This window comes from Haliotis rufescens, unplaced genomic scaffold, assembly GCF_023055435.1.
Source record: "Haliotis rufescens isolate VD_foot unplaced genomic scaffold, xgHalRufe1.0.p SCAF_2, whole genome shotgun sequence".
Classification (NCBI taxonomy): domain Eukaryota; kingdom Metazoa; phylum Mollusca; class Gastropoda; order Lepetellida; family Haliotidae; genus Haliotis; species Haliotis rufescens.
This window is the reverse complement of record NW_025963890.1, coordinates 21809305-21831959: the sequence shown is the minus strand read 5'-3', so window position 1 is coordinate 21831959 and position 22655 is coordinate 21809305. Positions and strand designations below refer to the sequence as shown.

At 40.7% G+C, this 22655-nt stretch overlaps 1 protein-coding gene and 2 long non-coding RNA genes across 3 annotated transcripts; 2 read left to right on the top strand and 1 right to left on the bottom strand.

Annotated features, from left to right (window-relative positions):
- Positions 1–10008: 10008 nt before the first annotated feature.
- On the top strand, positions 10009–14830 carry LOC125381891. Its single transcript, XR_007222117.1, has 3 exons — positions 10009–10461; positions 13533–13957; positions 14743–14830. It is a non-coding gene; the product is annotated as an uncharacterized LOC125381891 (long non-coding RNA).
- Positions 14064–14907, bottom strand: LOC124112019. The gene is made up of 2 exons (XR_007222116.1): positions 14780–14907; positions 14064–14107 (listed from the first exon to the last, which is right to left on the bottom strand). It is a non-coding gene; the product is annotated as an uncharacterized LOC124112019 (long non-coding RNA).
- Positions 14908–17972: 3065 nt separating this feature from the next.
- On the top strand, positions 17973–20093 carry LOC125381882 (histidine-rich glycoprotein-like). Its single transcript, XM_048399221.1, has 3 exons — positions 17973–17987; positions 18911–19714; positions 20048–20093. The coding sequence occupies exons 1-2, from the start codon at positions 17973–17975 to the stop codon at positions 19712–19714; spliced, it is 819 nt and encodes a 272-aa protein (XP_048255178.1). The 3' UTR covers positions 20048–20093.
- Positions 20094–22655: the final 2562 nt, after the last annotated feature.

Genomic DNA, 22655 nt, shown 5'->3' with positions numbered 1-22655 from the left:
ACAACGCGAAGGTGAGCCCAACCGGATGTCCACCCACTCCCGAAGGTGAATCCTGCCCACGCAGACAAATACAACAGGAAGGTGACGTCCCTCCACCCCCAACCGGATGTCCCCCCCCCTCCAGAAGGTGAATCCCGTCCATGAGGACAAGCACTACAGGAAGGTGACGTCCCTCCACCCCCAACCGGATGTCCTCCCCCTCAATTCAGAAGATATTGTTTGCCCTCACGTATGGCCAAGACGACTGTGAAAGATATGACAGATGATCCTGTGACAGGAACATTCTATGGGAATGAATTACAAAAAGTGGATAAACCTGCAGATATCATGTGGCGGGTAAAGAAAGTATTGAAAAAGAGAAAGAGATCTGGTAGAAAGGAGGTATTGGTCAAATGGATCGGGTATCCTAATAGATTTCACAGCTGGATCCCCGAGGCTGACATGCAAGCTATATAAGGAACAGACAACATCATATCTCTCATTTTGAGATAGACTATTGTCCAGTCAATGAGTTAAATAGCAAGCTGATCCAAATATGTATGATCATACCGTCTTGTACAAAGCAAACAGAAGAAATTGAGACAACAAGAATTCTAAAAAGCTTAACCCACCACAACTGAAATTCAAGTATGTGTCTGAAACACATAGAGTAAAATGTCTGGGCCAATAGAGCAAAAGCATCTTCGAAACGACAGAGAAAAATAAATAAATATGCCTCTCGTCTGCAATGATGCTGTAGCCCCCGCAGCAGCAGCAGCAGAATTTACCAGCTAAAGCTTTCAAGTTTACAATCCCTGATTGTTGGTCCAAGTGGGAGTGGCAAAAGTTATTTCCTGTACAACCTGTTACTGCAAGGGCTAATCCAACCATGACCTGATCACATTACCTGGTGTTATACTCAATGGCAGCCCCCTCTATCAGTTGATCAGTGAACAGTTACGTCATGTAAAGTTTGTGAAGGGAATTCCATACCATATATGATGATTTCTTGGATGCTAGAAACAACAATATGATTGTTTTGGATGACCTGATGGCTGAGGCTAAGGATGACAAACGCATCTCACAGCTGTTTACACGAACCTGTCATCACAAAAATGTTATTATCTTCTTGTCATTATAAAAAAAAAAATGTTTCCTAGACGGAATGAATCACGTGACATTGCTTTGAATTCTCATTATGTGACTTTATTTAACTATCCTGTGGACAGATATCAAGTTCACTTTTTTGCTAGACGCATCTATCCTAATAATTCTGATAGGTTTATGTCAGCAAATGAATCAGCTGTCCAAAAGCCATATGGAAATCTAACTATTGACTTACGTCCTATTACGCTGGAAGCAAACAGGTTACAGTCTAATATATTATTCGTGTCAGACCCAATGAGGCCTATACCAACATTGAGCTCGAATGAGAACAAGTCTGTAGTTGAGAGGTCGTCTCACACGAGTCAACCGTTAATACCAGAGACTGAACCTTTAGGTCAGAGTACACAACATAGCACAGCTATGAAAGAGAAGCAGCCTGAACCAACGCATCATTTCACACCAGACACTCAAGGGAAGAACATCTCCGAACTAGCTGAGAACACTGTGCAGTCAGAAGACGAGACCATGACTTCCTGTGACGAGTGTGGTATCATGTTTGAAAAAAATCACGATCTTTAACGTCATGTAAGAACCTGGGCCCCGTTCCTGAAAGTGATCTTAGCGCTAAGTCGGTCGTAACTCCCATTCTTTAACACTGACTTAAGACAATCGTAGCACTAAGATCGCTTTGTGGAACTGGTCAACCAATATGATGATGACCAAGATAATGATGATGTTGTTGTTGGTATTTGATAATCATTTAACTCTTTTGTACATTAACACACTATTCTGTAACTGTATTGTTATGTTTTGGGTATATTTATGTGCAATAAAAACATGTATATAGAATATACTAATTGTTTGTTCTTTTGACGAGAGGACAGTCTGCCATATTTCAGCATTTTATTTGAATTTACCTGTAGTTTGTCAAAAGTGTACTAACGCGAATCAGTCAGTGTCATTATTCTGTTACCACGTGGGTCTAATCACATCACACTATTATTAATTGTGTACTCTCCAGTTAATATAACTATTTGAGTTGAAGTTCCATAAAATATTCACAAACGCAATGGATATATTTAACATATTTATTCAACAATATGTATTCATAGCAATAATTACACATACAATGGACACAGTACATATATTTGTGCTTAATCATTCAACACATCTGTACAAAAGACATATATAAGTGCAAAAAATATACATAATAAATAAAGATTAACATTGAACCCTTAAATACAACAAATCAGGTAATTACATCTGTAATGTAGCATTCATATTCACATAATATAAAATCTTGTATTTACAATACAACATGTGTCAATCTAACACTGCTGAATCATAATACATCACACACAAAAGAATAGATATGAAATAGTGTCTTAAGACTTGATTGTATAATGTCCGTGAGCTAATGTGTTTACCCTGTCTTCCAGGACAGACCTTTTATCATCAAAAGGGGATAAACTGATTTTATTGATTTGAACAGCATAAAGCTGATGGGTACGACTCTGAACTTGTGTCATCTGGTGTCTGAACTGAGTATGCTGAGGCATTGTTTGTACATTTTATGTCTCAGTTTTCTTTTAATTACAGTTTTAGAAGTTCCTTTGGCTTTTTGCTATTCTTTAATAACACAATTTGGATCATCATTTTCCTGATCTTTCTTTAGAGCTTCAACAGCATAAGAATACAGTTTAGGCCAAGTCCACAAAACGAAATCATGGGGTAACCTACAGCTTCATCTTTAAACTTGCCGAACGCTTTTTTGTTAGACTCTGAGAAGAGAGGGTTGGTTTTATGGAAGTTTGAAGTATCAAACAACTCAATATGACCCCCCATGTCAGCATAAGCATTCTCTGTCTCAATGTGGTAATACAGTGAATCTGTGTCAGTGAAACGGTGTTAGGCCTGGTTCCCGCACTTTGGTTTGATAAAGTTATAATGAAAATTATACATGTGTGGTTTTGATAGGTCTAGAATAGAAAAGCCTGCAAAAAGTTGGTTCAATTTTAAGTGTACAGCAGCCAAATCAGAGTTGAAACTTTTGAAAGCCTCAAAAGTAGGTTTAGCACACAACTTTTTCAAGCTTTTGGAGGAATTCACCAGTTCTACATTGACATGTTTGCGCACGTTCATCATGATGCGACCAAAACAAGAATTGTTGAGAAGTTTCAAAACTGCTTTATCTGTTTCATTCTTAGCTTCTTTTCTTTTCTGTGAATTAAAATAAATGAAAGGATTCAACCAGGGAGATTGAGTGAATTGAAAGGCTCTATGAATTTTGACTAGTTTTAATCCTTGAGATAAATAAAACTTAAATTTCTGTAGTGAAGTACAAAAATTAGTTTATTGAATGAACTGGGGACAAGCTTTTTGCAAGGTTTTCCTCTGATGAGGTGAGAGCATATCATGGCTGACTACCATGGGTTCAGGGGCAAGGCGGTAATCACTGTGAATGTCATGGAGATGTGGCGGATATTCAAGATCTACCTATAATATGTAACTCACATCTGCATCTGCAGCTACAGTCATAACGTCTATTGTCTCAACATTGTCCATCCACTGAAAGTCGCGCTCGGGTACTGGTTGCGTCATACTGTAGCCGTCTAAATTATTTGCGTCAAAATACATCAGACAACTTGAGGGTTCTTCCGGTTTATATTTCAATGTTTTAAACTCAGGATTATTGGTTTCAGCATATTTCTTGGAAATCATTGAAATTCTCCCTCTGAGACCCTGTTTCTATCATGAGATGCATGTTACAGTCAGTTAACAATTCCAGCTCAACACTCCCCATTTTATGCATTGCATCCCATCCCATACCAGGTAAAGTATAATAATGAGCATGGTCTAGGTCATAGAATTCAATGGAAGTGGCCCCTCAAATTCTCAAATACACCAGCCAAAAGCAAAACATCAGTTTTCATATACAAGTCATGATACTTCCACATAGTTTTCAAAGGAAATTGTGAGTGAGTTAATGCTTTACGTCACATCGGCAATATTTCAGCCATATCGTGACGAGGTTTTCAAAGGAAAAGTGGACCACACCTTTTGAGTATGTTCATAGTCAGCGTCGGATATATGACTGTCTGTCAATAGACTGAAGAAAAATTCTTTGGACGTTCAGTTAAATCAAATTTTAATTCATCATCCATTAAGTCATAAGGATAAATCCCTTTTCTCATAAGTCGTTCAAATTGCACATTATCAGATGTTTCCTGTTTTAACTATTTGAATTTAGATTCGGCCTTCTCCATGTTCAGAATTCCAGACTCGCTCTTGCAATCATTGTTCATGTTATTCACTAATTTGTCCAAGGGAGCGCTCAGAAACTGGAGAGAATCAATAAATCTTAGACTACCTAGTGAGGGAGATATGTATTTATCCAAACTGTTTGCTATACAATCAATCCTGCCATGATATGTGTTGTGGGAATCATAACCTTTCAAATTAAGACAGGAATATAGAAACGTTGACACTTGTTGAAGATTTGACCTTTGGCCTTTCTAAACTGAAATTGTAAATTGCACAATTGATGTGCTGCTCCTCGATATTGACCAGTGATGTGATCATGATCTCGAACACGGTCAAGACCAAGGTCCTCTTTACAAATATGGCAAACCGTAGCCATTTGAAATTGTTGTTCTTGTTCATTTGTTGAGTTCATTGGAACTACATTTTCTAGTATTTTATCAATATCCATTTCTTCCTTCACAAGACGCTGAATGAACTGCTGGATACAGTGTGTACTGCACTGAAAGTCACAGCAGGTTTACTGTAGCCAGAATCTGAACTCACGATCTTGTATGAAAACCCTGATGGTTCATGTTTCTGATATATTGAAGCATGGGATTGACTTGCATTACCCTTGCAACCCATGACCTTCTTTGCAACCGATTCAATAACGAATGGGGCATTAAGTTGTCTAGGGATATGCTTGGATTTGACCAATATGTCATCATCACTTTCTGACATTTAAACTTTTTGAATGCTATGATCAAAGCAATAGGTTATATGATTTTCCAACAAATCCTGCCTCATAACCCCAGAAGACAACGTCTGCATTTAAATGTTGTATGCCCGTATTTTGTCCTATCCCCCATGAGACGACTAAAATTCCTTATCAAACTGAAATGCCTTTTGTCTCCCTCACTAAGCAATAATAAATCTACCTTTGATTTAAAATGGAGTTTACTGATATGCAATGGGAACACCCCTTCTTCTTTTTCATAACCAAATATGTTAATAGAAATTTGATTTTGATTTTCGAATTTGTGAATTTGTGATAGAGGTACTGGCATATCAATGCCATTGAGATAAAGTTCATTTTCATACTGCTGATAATGGCTCACTCTGTTGGCATGATCAGTTGGATGTTAAGCAGCCAAAGTGGACCAAATAAAGCATTTTTGAACCTGGTTTTGTATTTTCAATATGGCCTTTTTATTCGTGAGATATTTGGGAAGAGGAAAGTAACTTCTCCCTGACAAGGGGGTATATTCAGCTGTGTTGACTTCTATATGGATAATATGATTTAACATCCATCCACTCCCCGCGGCCTGAAACTCTTGGGAGTCTTTATAAAATTTCTGAAAAGCTTCAGCTAAAAGTGATTCAATTTCATTAAAATTGTGGGTCCAGAAATGTGTTGTTCGGGGGATGGGTTCTGACAAATTGCTTTCATTGTGTTCATTATATTTGATGTATTTAATTTTCAAGGTCAGAAACCATTTCATATCTAGTTTTTGCTTTGAGAAATTCATGTTACAAAGTCTCTATGTTGAATTGTTCATTCGCCACAAACTTAAGAATGTCAAGGCTGTCTGTTTCACGGGGAGTCAGTGTTGTAGTCCTTAGTGTCCCTTCCAGCGCCGACCCACGAACCTGGTTAAGTCGCCTCTCCTTATATCTCTCCCGTCGGCTAGGCAGCTATCACACTGATCCACACGTCGAGAGTAGAATCTCTCGGGCAGTGGGCGATGGCATTGTCTTCATTCTCGTCCCTTTGTGGAACATGGCTCACAATAAACACCGAACATGACCACAAACGTTGCATGTATCGTAACGGGCTGTCGGATAATTGTAATTTGTTGAGAGTGTCTGTAAACAAGGCCGTTTACTTGCAGGATCGGTATTAGGTGTCTGGCTGGGTCTCTTCAGGCTCGGTTGACAACTGTGGCTTTTGTATTTATCCATGCGTGCATAAGACTTGCCACATTGATTACACTCATACCTCTGGCTGTTCTTATATGTCGGAGAAGATTGTGATTCTGTGTCAACACGTTGTTACATAGTTTGCAAGCATACGTTTTTGTTGTTGATACCGACATGGTTAGCTAGTAACGCAATTCTTTTTAGATTTACATCTCGTACAGTTGTGACTCATGTCCCATGGCTCCAAGTCTGAGAGGGATTTCACATTGTTGCGAAAATTCTGTTTCTCTTCCATCCTACAAGTAATGAAATTAAAACTTTTCATTTTCTCTTAATAATATCCTCATGATATGTAGCGAAATCTTATCATTGTTTCTTTAAAATTGTTTTCTTTATGTTTAAAGTCATTAGGCACTATATTTATTCTTCCCCGCCCTTAAGGCGGGGAAGTATACGGGAAACGTTAAATTTGTGGCATGTATGTCGACATGTTGGTTTATTTGAAATTTCAAGCCACGCATTTACGGAAACAAAACATACAAATCATGTGCGTCGAATGTTGATGCTATTCTTTTCCAGCAATAAGAGATACTTCAAAATCGTCTTTATGTAGTTAATTGATGCATCTGACCGTTTCTGGTCATTAGCTGACATTATTAAACCATTCATGTGTAATCCGATGTCGTTTTTTTCCTCAAGCACTAATTTTCTGATTGTCACGGTGCATACAAAAGAAGAACTGTGCACCGGAGATCGTAAATAACAGCATAATAAAAATTATGTTCTGAATATGCTTATTCATGAACAACGACGACATCTCAATTTAAATGTAATATGGCTGAATTCCATATTCTACATACCACACTTTTGATTGTTTGGATGCTCATGTTCACTGGAAATATTTGGAATAGTTATATTCCGTATTTTGAATTAACCCAGTGCCCCGTGTGTTTTTTTTAATCAGTGCACCGCACATAACCACATGTGAAACGTTTGGTAGCAAAGTCAAAGCAAAATCGGAGTAGTGTGTCAGCGAATTTGCATCAAGGCTGTAGTATTTTTCAACCGTTTAATGGAATTCAATGTACAGCCGTAGCTCTGGTCACTCATATATTTTGTGTCCCATAGCTCAAATCTATTTGCATCTGTACCGTGTTTCACTGACCTCGATAATCTGTTGGATGAAGGCACAGCTCTCTACAGCCACAAAGTTAACACCGAAGGCTATGAGGAGTATTTAGGTCATAATCAGTTCCCAGCAGCCACTGCCTCAAGCGATATTGTCTACATAACAGATCAGTTTTATGGCTCCGTCACAGGTGCTCCAAATATTGAAGCAGGGAAAACAAATTTCATAGAATCATTTCAAAAAGCAATATTGATATCCCCGTCACTTTTGGTAACTTTTAATGATGTCTCCATTGCAGTTTTTAAGGATTTCGATTCGTATGCATTATTTGACTGTCATCAGCGGAATGGTCTTGGTCAGATTGATCCGAATGGACAAGCAGTTTTACTTCTGTTTAGTAGTATGGATTAATTGTCATGTTACATCTTAACAGTATATATATCAGGCGACTATGCTTGTCTTAAGAGGCGTCGATCCCAATTGCGTGGATCGATGCTCATGATATTACAGGCACTGGATTGTCTGGTCCAGACTCGATTATTTACAGAACGCCGTCATATAGCTGGGATATTACTGAGTGCGGCGTTAAACGACAAACCAATCAATCATCATCATATGAACTCAACCCAGTCATTGTTACAAGTAAACCACATTCCACAACAGTTACTGACACTGGATAAAAAACAGTATATAGAAAAAAACCAAGTAACTCAACTCATCATGATCACAATTACCATTCTTTGAAAGAAAGAAATACACACAAAAACTGACCAAAAAACGTAAAACAAGAGACGAGAAATCTCCGTTATTGATTAGTCCCGGTATAGAAATGTTCTCCAACTACGTGATAATATTTTGAGTATGTGCATCTGTGGTTGTGACAAAAAGACCTTATTTAGTATGACTTTTTTTTGCCATATGGAGCCCTTAGTATTTTCATTTACATTATTATAACCAAAAGCCAAGTGTAAAAAGAATGTGACCTATTATTTGAGTATGTGCATCTGCCAATGTTGTTCGCAGTTTTGATACTATTTCCACATGTTTACATTTGTGCCAGAAATTGCTTCGATTTCCTTCAATCTACTTTTTAAATAAAGACCCAGGTAAGAATAGGTCTTCAGCAACCTATGCTTGCCGTAAGAGGCGACGAACAGGATTGGGTAGTCAGGCTCGCCGAATTGGTCGATGCATAACATCATATTCCAATTGCGTATTTCGATGCTCTTGGTGTCAATCACTGGATGATCTGGTCCAGACTGGATTATTTACAGACCTCCGTCATATGGCTGGAATAATGCTGAGTGCGGCGTTAAACAAGAAACTATTTTTAAATAGACCTACCCTATGCAAATGTATCAACTGTATTGCCCAATACTCAAAATAAATAATATTTTTTTCCACAACAGCGTTGTGTTATTTGTGGTTAATATAATTATGCTCCATCATGCCTTTTAGTAACATCATAATTATGCGTTTGTGAGGCATCACATATGGCGGGGAACTTTGATGCTCTGCATCAATGTTTTCCTGTATACTATAACATTGAGTTAGTGAAAGAAATATTTTATTTCTTAATATTTATACAACTTTCAACTATTACCTTAAGTCGTGAGATAATCTGTACTTGAAAAGATTCACAGACGACTTTCAAACACTTCAACTCTCTCCGAGGGTCGCGCGCTGACTGATAGGAGACACTGTGTTCCAATGCTATTAGCGATGTGTACATTTATTGTGAACAACAATTATACTCAAACACGTCCGCTCTGCTTAACCATCGCTGCTTGACTGATAGGGGGCATGGGTGGCCCAGTCGTCTGAGGCGCCGCGATTCACTGTGCAGAGTTGCGTCCCTTGGGTACGCCAGAAACTTATGATTGCGGGTTTGAATCCCGGTTCGCCGTGCTCGCTGGTTTCACCGAAGTGGTTAACGTCTTAGACCTGCATCACTTCAGGCTTTCCTCCCACATTAAGATGACAGGCCTCGATATAACTGGAATACTGTTAAAAGCGGCGTTAAACCCAACTCACTCCCTCACTCCTTGACTGGTAGCATAATGATAAGCTGTCTATCTTTATTACATTCAATAAGAAGAGTTCACTTCCCCGTTCAATACACGCTCCCTTTGAAAAACGCTACCTTGCCTATGAAGGTAAAGAAAGGGGTTTACAGGTTACTGAACAGTATACGATCTAAATCATACCTAACGCTGCTACGAATAAAAGTCCCCTCTACAATGAAACCCATCCAACAAGTCTATACAGGTGAATAAACATGTTTCAACATGTTCAGCTGAGACATTGCGTTGGTATGCAGTCCAGCGTAATAAGGTGACCTAGTTATTATAGACATTGTGTTAACAGCGATAGGCTTGCTAACATTGCTGCGACCTGTCGATGTCTCGCTAGCCGACCTGATAGCAAAGTGACACAGTACAAAATGTCCTGCTTGACTTAAGCTGTATTATTGATGTATATCTAAAACCCCGCCAACCTCGTTAAGTAGTCCTTTTATTTGATACAATTAAGGTGTAACCTTGAAAAAATTGCTCCCTTTCTCATATTTTTGAAAAGTATAGAACTGTAGAGTTATTTCTACTTCATGTTGTATGTAGAGAGCGTAGCGTCACTGACCTATTTTTAGCGAGGGGATTCCCCTATATTGCACCACGCCTTGAAATGCCTTGTTTTACAAATCACCCAGCTTTTGGTCTAGAATCGGTGTTTCATACTCATCAGACATCCGGTTGGTGGAGGTCGACGGTCACCTTCCTGTGGTGCTTGTTCCTGTGGGCCAGATTGACCTTCAGGAGGGGGAGGACATCCGGTTGGTGGAGGAGGACGATGATCTTCCTGTGGTGCTTGTTCCTGTGGGCCAGATTGACCTTCAGGTGGGGGAGGACATCCGGTTGGTGGAGGAGGACGATGATCTTCCTGTGGTGCTTGTTCCTGTGGGCCAGATTGACCTTCAGGAGGGGGAGGACATCCGGTTGGTGGAGGAGGACGATGATCTTCCTGTGGTGCTTGTTCCTGTGGGCCAGATTGACCTTCAGGTGGGGGAGGGCATCCGGTTGGAGGAGGTAGGCGGTCACCTACTTGTCGTGCTTGTCTGCGCGGTCGGGATTCACCTTGTGAAGGGGGATGACATCCGGTTGGTGGAGGCGGGCGGTCACTTTCCGGTTGTGCTTTAGACCAACATGTGGCAACAAAGGAGAGCGCGAGTAGTATCAGGAATGTCTTCATGGTGATAGTGATGCACATGTCTCGGGACAGCACAGCTTTTATACACTTCGAGTTCAAGTCAGATGGCACATCATTACCTCGGAGTAATTATTACATTACGGTGTTGCGTGACTCTTTGTATTGTCAGTAGCTCGGATGGTCATGTTCGGTGACTTGGTTATATGTCACTGTACTCTGACTATGCTAGTAATATCAATCACTGGATTGCCTGATCAAGACTCGAATATTTACAGACCGCCCGCATATAACTGGAATATAGCTAGCTGTTGGTTTGTTTGAACTTGTCACGATTATTTCAGGGCGGCCGTCAGATAGCTGGAACACTATAAGTTGTCAACCGATCGAGGGGTATATGGTGTGATCTACCCTGTGTGTCAGGCGAGGGGTACATAGGCTCACACACAGGGTACAACACAACATATGTCCCGAGGGATCGATTGACATCATTTTATCTCACCGAAATTCATTCTTACAGTCCCGGAATATATGAAAGAAGTTTCAATCAGTAAAACGACGATGCAAACGAACCGAGTTACTTCCTTTACCCAAAGCATTAGAATAAAAATAAACATCAGTTCATTTCAGCTTATAGATATTTATGCGAGTTACCTTAGGTGTGCTCCGATTGATTTCTCAGCGGGGACCATGAGCGGGCTACATGGAAAATAATTTCCCGCTCCGTAATAACGTTTGAATATTTGCTACTACCACCAAGATCTGCACCGAGCGCGGCTCCATTTAGACTCACGTCACGAGTTTCACCGCCAGTTCAACCTGGTGAATATCACAGGCTTGTTTGGTCCAGATGCCACTGGTGTAACAATCATCGAGTTTATACATTCTCTCATTTCAGTGACACGTTGAATTATCAGTATTACCTATATCTCTTAGAGAAGCGTGTAGTGCGTGTCTGTATATCAAGTTGTTTTGATGGCATTCGTACTGTATGGAGGACAATCAAAACGTTTTGCCATCAGTCTTTCTATTCCTATTCCTGGATCATATTTCAGACAGTTTATGCAGACAACTTATTCCAAATATCTGCAAACTGGAGAGTGAGTGCATGAGTGAAAGTTGTTTGAGGCCGCAGTCTACCATATCCATCTCTATAGCAATAACCTGTAAGTAATCCAGTCACACGAGTGTTGAGAGCACCAGCGCCGATCTACGTCGTCGGGAAATATAACATGTGATCAGATCACAAACCACCCGATCCTCATAACTGGACCCTACCGTACACTACCGTTCTACCATGTGGTTCATCAGTTCAATGTGTCACTACTGCGTTGGAAACATCTGCCAATGTGTGCGCTGTGATTTCCAGCACTATTCTAGATTTCTATACAAAAAAATGCTTTTACCTGCCTTAAAAAGATACTTCAAATTAGATAAACCCCTTTTCATCGAAAGTGTGTCGAACACAAAAACTGGTAGACAAGATGGAAAAGTCATAAACTTGACTCTCATGATCACCATGAAGACTTTCCTGAATTTTGTATACCTTTGAACTGTAAAGAATGTTATTGCTTTTCCTGTTATGGAGAGACGGGGTATCATAGCATCTTTCCCTTTTGAAAGGGAAAGACCGTTTTGATTTTTTGGGATTTAAATGATATACATTCTTTCCTAAATTAGGGCCAATCAGCCTTTGCATAGTCCATTGTGGATTAAAGATTTAGCTGTTCCTCTAATTGGGGTGGACTACCTATGTAGGTAAGTGTAGGAAGGTGGTCGCTTCCCCAAGTGTCATCATGGACTTGACATTGCCAATGTGAGGCGTGATTCTTCTGATCATATGTCTTATATAATATTGATACTAATTTCAGAAAAAAACAACTCCAAAGAATTTAGGTGTGAGACTAACAGATCTACTCAGTAAACATATCAGTGACAAGAAAGTGTGAAACAGTAACATATGAAGTACATACACTTTAAAGGGATAACAGTTTACTTTTAAATGGCGTACTCACTTGCGAAAACAAACTGGTTATGTTAAGTCTATTAAACTCACTTGTAAAAACAAGCAGTAAGCACAATCTAGCAAACTTCTGTGAAAACAAACATATTTACTGTTTTACCAAGCCGTTTAAAACTTCAAAGAGATTGCAAGTCCCTGGGTCATATCATAATGAGTAAATGGGTGTGTGGCATTTAAAAAATATTCCACTGTCTGACAAATGGGAGGACCCCCTTTCCTGACATGTGTAGGTCACAATCACAACATAAGAGAAAGCTCACCAACAGTATCCAAGGCTAAGGATTATGCAATATAGATCTCAATTAATATTTTGCTGTACTTTGTTTAAAGTAGTGATAGAAGTTCTGTGTTGGCCACCTTCTTGACTGCCGTTTGATGTTAGAGTCACTTTCAAAGAACGTAAATATGTCAATTTTGAGGTAATTTTTTACCGTACAGGGTTAACCGAGTTTTAAATGTGGAAATATAGACTGATGCTGTAAATCCTACAGCACTCATTCACAGACTTCTAAAGTGCAGAAGTGACAGAAAGTCTAGATGATTAATCATGACAAATGAGGGTATTCCCAACATTATGGCCCCTCTGAGGTAGGGTCAGCTAATGAGGATCGGTGCTTTATCACCTGACTAAGTATGTTATATTGTTGTCCATGTGCTCAATATACTTGTGATACTATATTCTGGACAGAGTTATCGACTGTACGTCCTTGCCAATTAGCCGATTGCCAGCAACGCTAACTGTACAATACCTTAAGGCAAGTGTTCCTCCGCTCAACTCACATATGTTTGAGCTGGAAAACCGCTTATTGTTGTGTTTGTGATGTCAGAGCAGGTAATCCACTCATTGTGTATTTGTTGTTTGACTATTTATATGCATTGTACTAAATTGTCTGGAACCGCGATGCCAATGTTGCCCTTCATTTCTCTCAGAGCTACCTCCCCAGAGACAGCACGTGTCAGTTGTGAACCAAGACATTTCTTCAGATTTGAGTGTCCGAGTGGATGAACACTTGCAACAGTATTCAAACTATCTCATGGCAAGCCTCAAAACAGCTAGCCAGAGACAGACAGACAACAACTGAACGAAGCATGAGAAACGTCCTACGATGACACTCAATCAAATCAGCCAAGTCATCAAGACATTCACGAGATTGGACCAGCGGAGGAACATTATTTAACTTAATCGCCTTCTTGGAAGTTCTGGGCAGCTCTACTGACTCAGGCGTCCATGTCATGCAAGCCATTGGGAAGGAAAACGTCGAGCTATGTTCGAACTGTCTCATTTCGGCCTTGATACAAGCGTGTCACCGACAGACAAACAGCTGAAAACACGAGCAACACCACACGCCATCGGGGTACGTTGACAAGCGATCAACCAAGCAAGAGAGTTCTGGGGACAATATGTCGCATATTCAGAGTACAAACGAATATGTCCCAACTTAATGAAACAAATTCATAACGAAAGATTTGATTTTTTTTATTGCGATCTATTACGAAGGAGTCATCTGTAAAAGAAAGGCAGATTTACATTACAATACAGTTTTCAACATACATGTAATATATAACATACAGGAATCAGTTTGCAATGCCCTATGTATTGAACATGAAACCACGATCAGATATTACTGCGTGTGACGAAAGCGGCTTCAATAAAAAACAATTATTTGTTTTTATTAGATACAGCTTGAAGGCAAATCTGAAATGTAGCTCGATCAATACCAGTATCTGAACATCCTTATCACTGTAATTTATTACGTGAAGGGGCACGGGTGGCCCAATCGTCTGAGGCACCGCGATTCGCTGTGCAGAGTTGCAGCCCTTGGGCATGCCAGAAACCTATGATTGTGGGTTCGAATCCCGGTTCGCCCCAATTATGTTTCTAGGTTTGTTAGCGCCATACCCGTGCTCGTGGGTTTCACTTGAAGTGGAAAACGTCTGAGACCTGCATTTTTCCTCCTACATTAAGCTGACACGCCGAGATATAACTGGAATACTGTTAAAAGCGGCGTTGAACCCTTACTCACATATACATATCTATATCCTTTGCATTTAAATGTTCTGTAAACTTGAACCCTTACTCATCGACTCACTATTACGTGTACATATTTATATCCATTGCATTTAAATGTTCTGTAAACAGAAAAAGAATCATGCTGTTAAAAATATAAGAAGCTCACCGTGAGTATCGGTTAGTTCCTGCGTTTAGGAGGTGGCCTTCTTCCTCCAGGACCTCTAGCACCTTGCCTTTTACCTTCTGAAGGTGGAGGGCATCCATTTGGTGGAGGTGGGCGGTCACCTTCTTGTGGTGCTTGTCCTTGTGGGCCAGATTGACCTTCAGGTAGGAGAGAACTTCCAGTCGTTGGTGGTGGGCGGTCACCTTCCTGTTGTGCTTGTCTGTGTGGTCGGGATTGTTCTCTACCTTCTGGAGGGGGAGGACATCCGGTTGGTGCAGGAGGACGGTCGCCTTCCTGTGGTGCTTGTTCCTTTGGGCCAGATTGACCTTCAGGTGGGGGAGGGCATCCGGTTGGTGGAGGTGGGTGGTCACCTTCTTGTCGTGCTTGTCTGCGTGGTCGGGATTCACCTTCTGGAGGTGGAGGACATCCGGTTGGTGGTGGTGGGCGGTCACCGTCCTGTTGTGCTTGAGACCAACATGTGGCCACAAAGGAGAGCGCAAGTAGTACCAGGAACGTCTTCATGGTGAATGTGATGCTCATGTCTCGGGGCAGCATTGCTTTTATACACTTCAAGTCCAAGCCAGATGGCACGTCATTAGCTTGCAGTAATTACCAATACGGGTTGCGTGTCTCTTTGCATTGTCATTGAAATATTTTCGGTGATTAAAACGTGAATCTCCAATTTAAGATACATATGATATAACTATCCTCAACAGTACAAAGAGCGAAAGGGATTATGTACATTATATTTTGAATAGGACGATAGAAGGCATCACGGCGTGTACATATCTTATTACACACCATAAGGTGTATCTTTGAGTTAGAAATTAATTAGAAAAATCGTTAAAAATATTGAACACAAATGCTAACAAGTGGGTGCATTTAAAAAAACCAGCTGTTGTAAACTGTTGTATAAACTGTCAGCGAGTGAATATTGTTTAATGCCGCTTTCAGTGATGTTCCAGATAATCAAGCCTCGACCAGACAGCCTGGAAACACGAGGAACGATCCACTATATCGGGCCTGGTGACACACAAGCATTTATCGAGTCTGATTGCCTCTTCCTATTAACTCGGCTCTTTCGACAAGCGTGGGATACAAGATAACTATTTAGGTCTGGATTCCCGCTGGATTCTAAAGTAATGAATTCTTGTGACAAATAGTTGTTGTTGTCCTGGTTTTATGGTAGGCAACAATAATATTCCCAGTCACTGTTTCTTACACACTGAATTTTGTATTTTGAAACTGAAGTAATCTAGATTTGCCAAGTATTATAGACTTGCATCGCCTGTATTGGATATATAGAGGATATTTCACGTGTCGATTGAAATATCATATTTCTTTCGTCGAGTTATCTCCTTTCATCTGTCACGAGATGAGAGAAACATGATATTTCACTCGACATATGGAATATCCTATTTATTATACATTTTCAGTATAGTTGTCTACCGGAAAATTAATTTTTGTCACAACAAATATAAAACCTTGAAACGTAATTTCTCCCTATCTAACACGCAGGGACGTTTCACCACCCCTTGTTATTGCGACGTAAAAAGTAGTTCCGAGTTTGCAAAATCTTAAAACATATCAGCAAAAGTAATACAAAATTACAAAAGATCACTAAAATTATTAATCATACATTTGGATATGATTATATACAAAATCAACCACAAAAACACTATTCTTGAATGCTGGTCAGGTAACAAATAGCGCTTTGGGAAAGGAACAGTCTTGATTGATGAGTTAAATGAGAAATTTACAGTTTATAACGACACATTTTCAAGAGAATAACAAACAGAAAGAGATGATATTAACTTCATAAATGATCATCTGTCATCATTTTGCCTTGTCAATGTGGAACTAACTTAAAAAGGAAGTCAACAGTTTGTGTACGGGCCAACACTTACGATAAAGGGAGACAATTTGCAGGGAAGAAGCTCTTGTATGACAATAGTTCCGTCAAAGTGTTATGGTCACGACAGTGAAATAGCAAATGTAATTTTCACTGCAGTGACATATCAAGTGTTATGTGTTATGAAGATATCACTTTTCTCAACTTAAGAAAACACAGTCCTTCACGCTGAAGTACAGTAAACTACGGTTATAACGACCTCAAAGGGACCACTAATTTTAGTTCGTTATAACCGTAGTTCGTTATAAGCATATATACAGCATAACTACAGCAAATAGTCGGGACCAAAAAGTAAGTTCGTTATAGCCGTCAATTCATTATAAGCGTGTTCGTTATAACCGTAGTTTACTGTATATAATAAATTTGTTTCAGGGTCTGTACGAGATACTTCCTGATCTAAACGACAAGGGGCGGTCGGGTAGCCTTGTGGTTAAAGCGTTTGCTCGTCACGCCGAAGACCCGGGTTCGATTCCCGACATGGGTACAATGTGTGAAGCCCATTTCTGGTATCCCCCGCCGTGATATTGCTGGAATATTGCTAAAAGCGGCGTAAAACCATACTCACTCACTCACTCTAAACGACAAACCTGGTGAATGGGAAGCTATTATCTCCTGGAATCCTAACGGAACTCTTGTGTCATGTGTGTCAAATGCAGTTATTGTAAAAGTCTTCAGCATGTGTTTGTGACGTGTGCCACCGATGGGACGTCCTCATCTTCTTCACGAACGCAGAGTAGCATCACTATTTGATTGTAAACATATGCTTTTAGCAGAGTTTTCTTCTGATAATGACGCACATTAATTATACAACCTGTCACTTCGGTCGGTACTCATCCTGTTTCATCGCATAAAATAAACATAAAGTAAAATTATCACACATAACCCTTGTGTACATCACTGTATGTTTTTGACCGAGCGAGCTACTTGGATGACAGTCCGAGCCCTAGTACCCTCCTCGAAAACGGTGAAGAAAACTCGACAAATATTGTCTTATACATTTTTATCCTTCTCAGTCACTGAGTGCGTATCGGCACCATTATTAGAAGACAAAATCACGTGATGCATGGATCCATTTCACCGATGGAGGCAATATGTAAGCAAGGATTATATCCTACCTAAATACCTGTTTAGTTTCTGATTACACAGCTTTTCATGGAGTCCAGTTAAAATAGGTTCATAGCCTCATTGTGTTAGTTGTAAGAGAATTACTTTTTAAAAAGTCCTTGTCCTTTCAGCCAAGAAAAACATTGCACTCATGTTTGCATAAAACAGATAAAACGGCATATGGATATTCTCGATGTAGGTTGCTGCCAATTTCTCTCTTCTGCCAGCAAGGTTCATTTCATTTGAGATGCAAACAGACCAAAAAAGCATCACTAGGCTGTGTATTTACTTGAAGTCGAATGTCATTAAAGAATTGTCAAAATTGTTCATAACTTTTAATCAGAGAACATAGATATATCAGTTCGTAAATGAAGCCAAAATGTTTCTTCATGTGATCAGTTCTATCTGTCTCTACAGAATTGGAGGAGTCAGTCAGTTTGCGTTATGGGATTTACATCGTAATTCTACATCAACGGTTAAACATGCCCAAAGTCTATACGGCGTTATCTACCTAAAACATTCACTTCCAGATTGGTAAACCTGACATAACTGAACTCAAACTAACCTCACAGAACGAAAATCGGTAAAGACAAGATGGCGGCCAACATGAAATTGCCATTATGTTCACTTTTGTAAAGAAAGAGATGATGTTGCATTTGAGTTAATGAGATGTGTACAGCATACTGTTCTGTTCTCAGCCTAAATTATTGCTGGTAATGTATCCTCAACAATGGCACATTTGGCTTTTAATAAGTATTTCCATTTTGGAAGAAAATATTGATTTTCAATCAAAGTGATGAATGCAGTACTGTCACAGAAGAAATGGCATCTTTCGCTATTTGTCTCTTAAGATAAGATCTTTATCACAAAAGTAATCAACTTTTCATGTTCCAGTCACATTTCAATTTCAATCAACAAAACTATTTCGATGACAATAGAACGAAACAAAGAGAATAAATAGTAATTCCTGCGAGTTAATAATGAGCCATCTGGCTTGGACTGGAGGTGTATAAAAGATGTGCTGTACCGAGACAACAGTATCACTCTCACCATGAAGACTTTCTTGCTGCTACTGGCGCTCTCTTGTGTCGCTTCATGTTGGTCTTATCCTCTTCTAGAATCTCGCTTTCGGAGACAAGCACCACAGGAAGGTGATCACCCTCCACCCCCAACCGGATGTCCTCCCCCTCCAGAAGGTGAATCCCGTCCACGCAGACAAGCACCACAGGAAGGTGATCGCCCTCCACCACCAACCGGATGTCCTCCCCCTCCAGAAGGTGAATCCCGTCCACGCAGACAAGCACCACAGGAAGGTGATCACCCTCCACCACCAACCGGATGTCCTCCCCCTCCAGAAGGTGAATCCCGTCCACGCAGACAAGCACCACAGGAAGGTGATCGCCCTCCACCACCAACCGGATGTCCTCCCCCTCCAGAAGGTGAATCCCGTCCACGCAGACAAGCACCACAGGAAGGTGATCGCCCTCCACCACCAACCGGATGTCCTCCCCCTCCAGAAGGTGAATCCCGTCCACGCAGACAAGCACCACAGGAAGGTGATCGCCCTCCACCACCAACCGGATGTCCTCCCCCTCCAGAAGGTGAATCCCGTCCACGCAGACAAGCACCACAGGAAGGTGATCGCCCTCCACCACCAACCGGATGTCCTCCCCCTCCAGAAGGTGAATCCCGACCACGCAGACAAGCACCACAGGAAGGTGACCGCCCGCCACCACCAACCGGATGTCCTCCCCCTCCAGAAGGTGAATCCCGTCCACGCAGACAAGCACCACAGGAAGGTGACCGCCCTCCACCACCAACCGGATGCCCACCACCTCCCGAAGGCAAAGGACCAGGTGCCAGTGGTCTTTGAAAGAGGGAGACCACCCCCTCCACCACGCGGGAACTTAATTGTTCTTTAGGTGAGATTTATATTCTTGTAATTCGTTTTTTTCTGTATGATTCTGTAATCTGTTTACATGATATTTCATGGCGAAGGATATGTATGTGTAATAAATACCAATGATAAAGATGTTCGGATACTGATATGGAGCTACCGTTCTGATTTCTGTTCAACTGAAATCTAATAAACAAAGATACAAGCTTTCATCACCAGAAGCAATGCACCAACCATGCCCTCGTGTACGAATGATAGCGCTTAGCAAGCTGATCGCTATATGCCACATACTAGATGTCAGTCAAATACTCGAAACAGTGCTGTAATGATAAATAAACCTTTCCATTTTCTTTTACAGATGAGCCGTTGGTGACTCAGTGTGAAATAAAAATGAAATAAATCAATGTTTCGTTTATGCGTTTCTTTAATTGCGTTGTGGAACTCATAGGACATGGGACATGATGGTTGATATAGAAAACCATGGCGAGCAATTCAATGATGCTACTAAAGATATCAGTAATGATACTGTACAAAGGATAAATGAGTCGTGTTTGCTCTCGTGATGTTGAAACCGTCCTTACTTTAATGTTTTGGGTCATCCAATAATTGTGACTATACGAAACATATTACTATACGTATACCTGCTTCTGTTTGTTTGTTGTTTGATGCCGCACTCAGTAATGTTCCAGCTGTATGGCGACGGTCTGGAAATAATCCAGTGATTGATATCATGAGCATCGATCCACACAATTGATCATGGATCTACCTGATTCTCTAGGGATCTACACCCGTGACAATACCAGGGTAGAATAGGTTCCGAGCACCTATACCAGTCGTAACAAGCGACTAAATTTATCGGGTGGTCAGGCTCTTATCACACATAACCCTTGTGTACATCACTGTATGTTTTTGACCGAGCGAGCTACTAGGATGACAGTCCGAGCCCTAGTACCCTACTCGAAAACGGTGAAGAAAACTCGACAAATATTGTCATATACATTTTTATCCTTCTCAGTCACTGAGTGCGTATCGGCACCATTATTAGAAGACAAAATCACGTGATGCATGGATCCATTTCACCGATGGAGAATGACCTTCTTTTGAGGCAGTATGTAAGCAAGGATTATATCCTACCTAAATATTATCCCGGGGTAAGTTTTACTCTAGAGTATAGTATCCCACTTAGTGTGGGAAATCTTGGATAGGTTATGTCCAAAAATAAAGGGTAATTCATCCCAGGACCGCCTCCGTGGTCTGGTGGTAGAGCGTCAGCCCGGAGAACGGAAGGTCCGGGGTTCGATCGCCGGCCGCGTCATACCAAAAGACGTTAACAGATGGTACTTGTTGTTATCCTGTCTGGCGCTCGGCATTAAGGGGCTAAACTGGTCGGCTCGGAGTCCGTATACTGTGTCTGGGTGGGGTATTCATGTTAAACTGCGGCATGGTATCTCAGTGAGCTAGCACTATAAATCGGCATCAGTTCGGACTGGTAGAAGCAGACCCGACACACAGACACAGACACACACAGACACAGACACACACAGACACAGACACACACAGACACAGACACACACAGACACACACACACACACACACACACACACACACACACACACACACACACACACACACACACACACACACACACACACACACTGTAAATCATAAACAGTCCGTCGACTACAACCCATCGTCCTTGCGACTTCAGCTACGGACGTTCCCGTCTGCAACATGCCGATGGCACGTTCACGTTGCATATTTGAAAGGCGTGGTATGACAAATAGCCGTAAAGACTTTTGTTTTCTTGCGTTTTTCTTTTTTTGTTAATGACTGCTAACAAGTATGGCTGAAAACACATGCGGTATTATGGTCACGTGACCAGTTGCACGTGAAAAACCACTATAGTGCTGTGCACATGATTTTGATCGATTCACCTGCACAAAAACGGGTGTTATCTGAAGACAATACGTGGCTATTACTGTTTAAATACACAATAAGGGCCCACAATGATAACTGGTCAAAATGTTAAAATTTTAGGATTGTGAAGTTTTTAATTTGGTTCAGTATATATAACACACAATGGGGTAGGATAATATTCACTCTTACACAGATTTCAGGAATCTGATCATACACATGTTCATGGTTACAGTGTGCCAAAGCGTGTTGTTCCCTTGTGTCATCAGTTTATAAATTGGTCAACAATATGTGGCACATTTCTTCTTCTAACTGCTTATTATAACTAATGAAACAATATAAGGCATTACGAAAGAGTTGATGATCTTTATTTCCATTACGAACCTCACTTTTAGTTGTTTTACCGGGGAAAATGACGAGTGAGTGAGTGAGTGAGTTTGATTTAACGCCGCTTTGAATAATATTCCAGCTATATATCGGCGTGTCAGTGTATTGTTGGAGGAAAGTCCGAAGTGATGCAGGTCTCAGACGTGTAACACTATGGTGAAACCCACGAGCACGGGTATGGTGCTGACAAACCTAGAAACATAATCGTGGCGAAACGGGATTCGAACCCACAATCATAGGTTTCTGGCGAGACTGTCATTGTAATAAGAATAACACTGGTTAAAATCAGCGATGTATAGGCACGCTGTCATTGTAGTATTGAGTTTAAAAGATTTCTCGTGACAACAACGAACGATGGGTTTTATTTTTCAAAATTGTGAGAAACGATAAGTATTTCAATAAAATCATGAGTGAATATGGTTTTACACTGCTTTTAGAAATATATTCCAGCAAAATCACGGCGGAGGACAAGGGGAACGAGCTTCACACAATTTACCCATGTGGGGAATCGAACCCGGGCCTTCGGCGTAACGAGCAAACGCTTTAACCAGTACGCAACCGACCGCTATGACGATTGTACAAACAACTTTCTCATGCAAACAAATCTTTCAATCGTTCTAAGCGGAAGTGCTGAAACTTGGCGAATGCGCAACTTCATGCAGTGC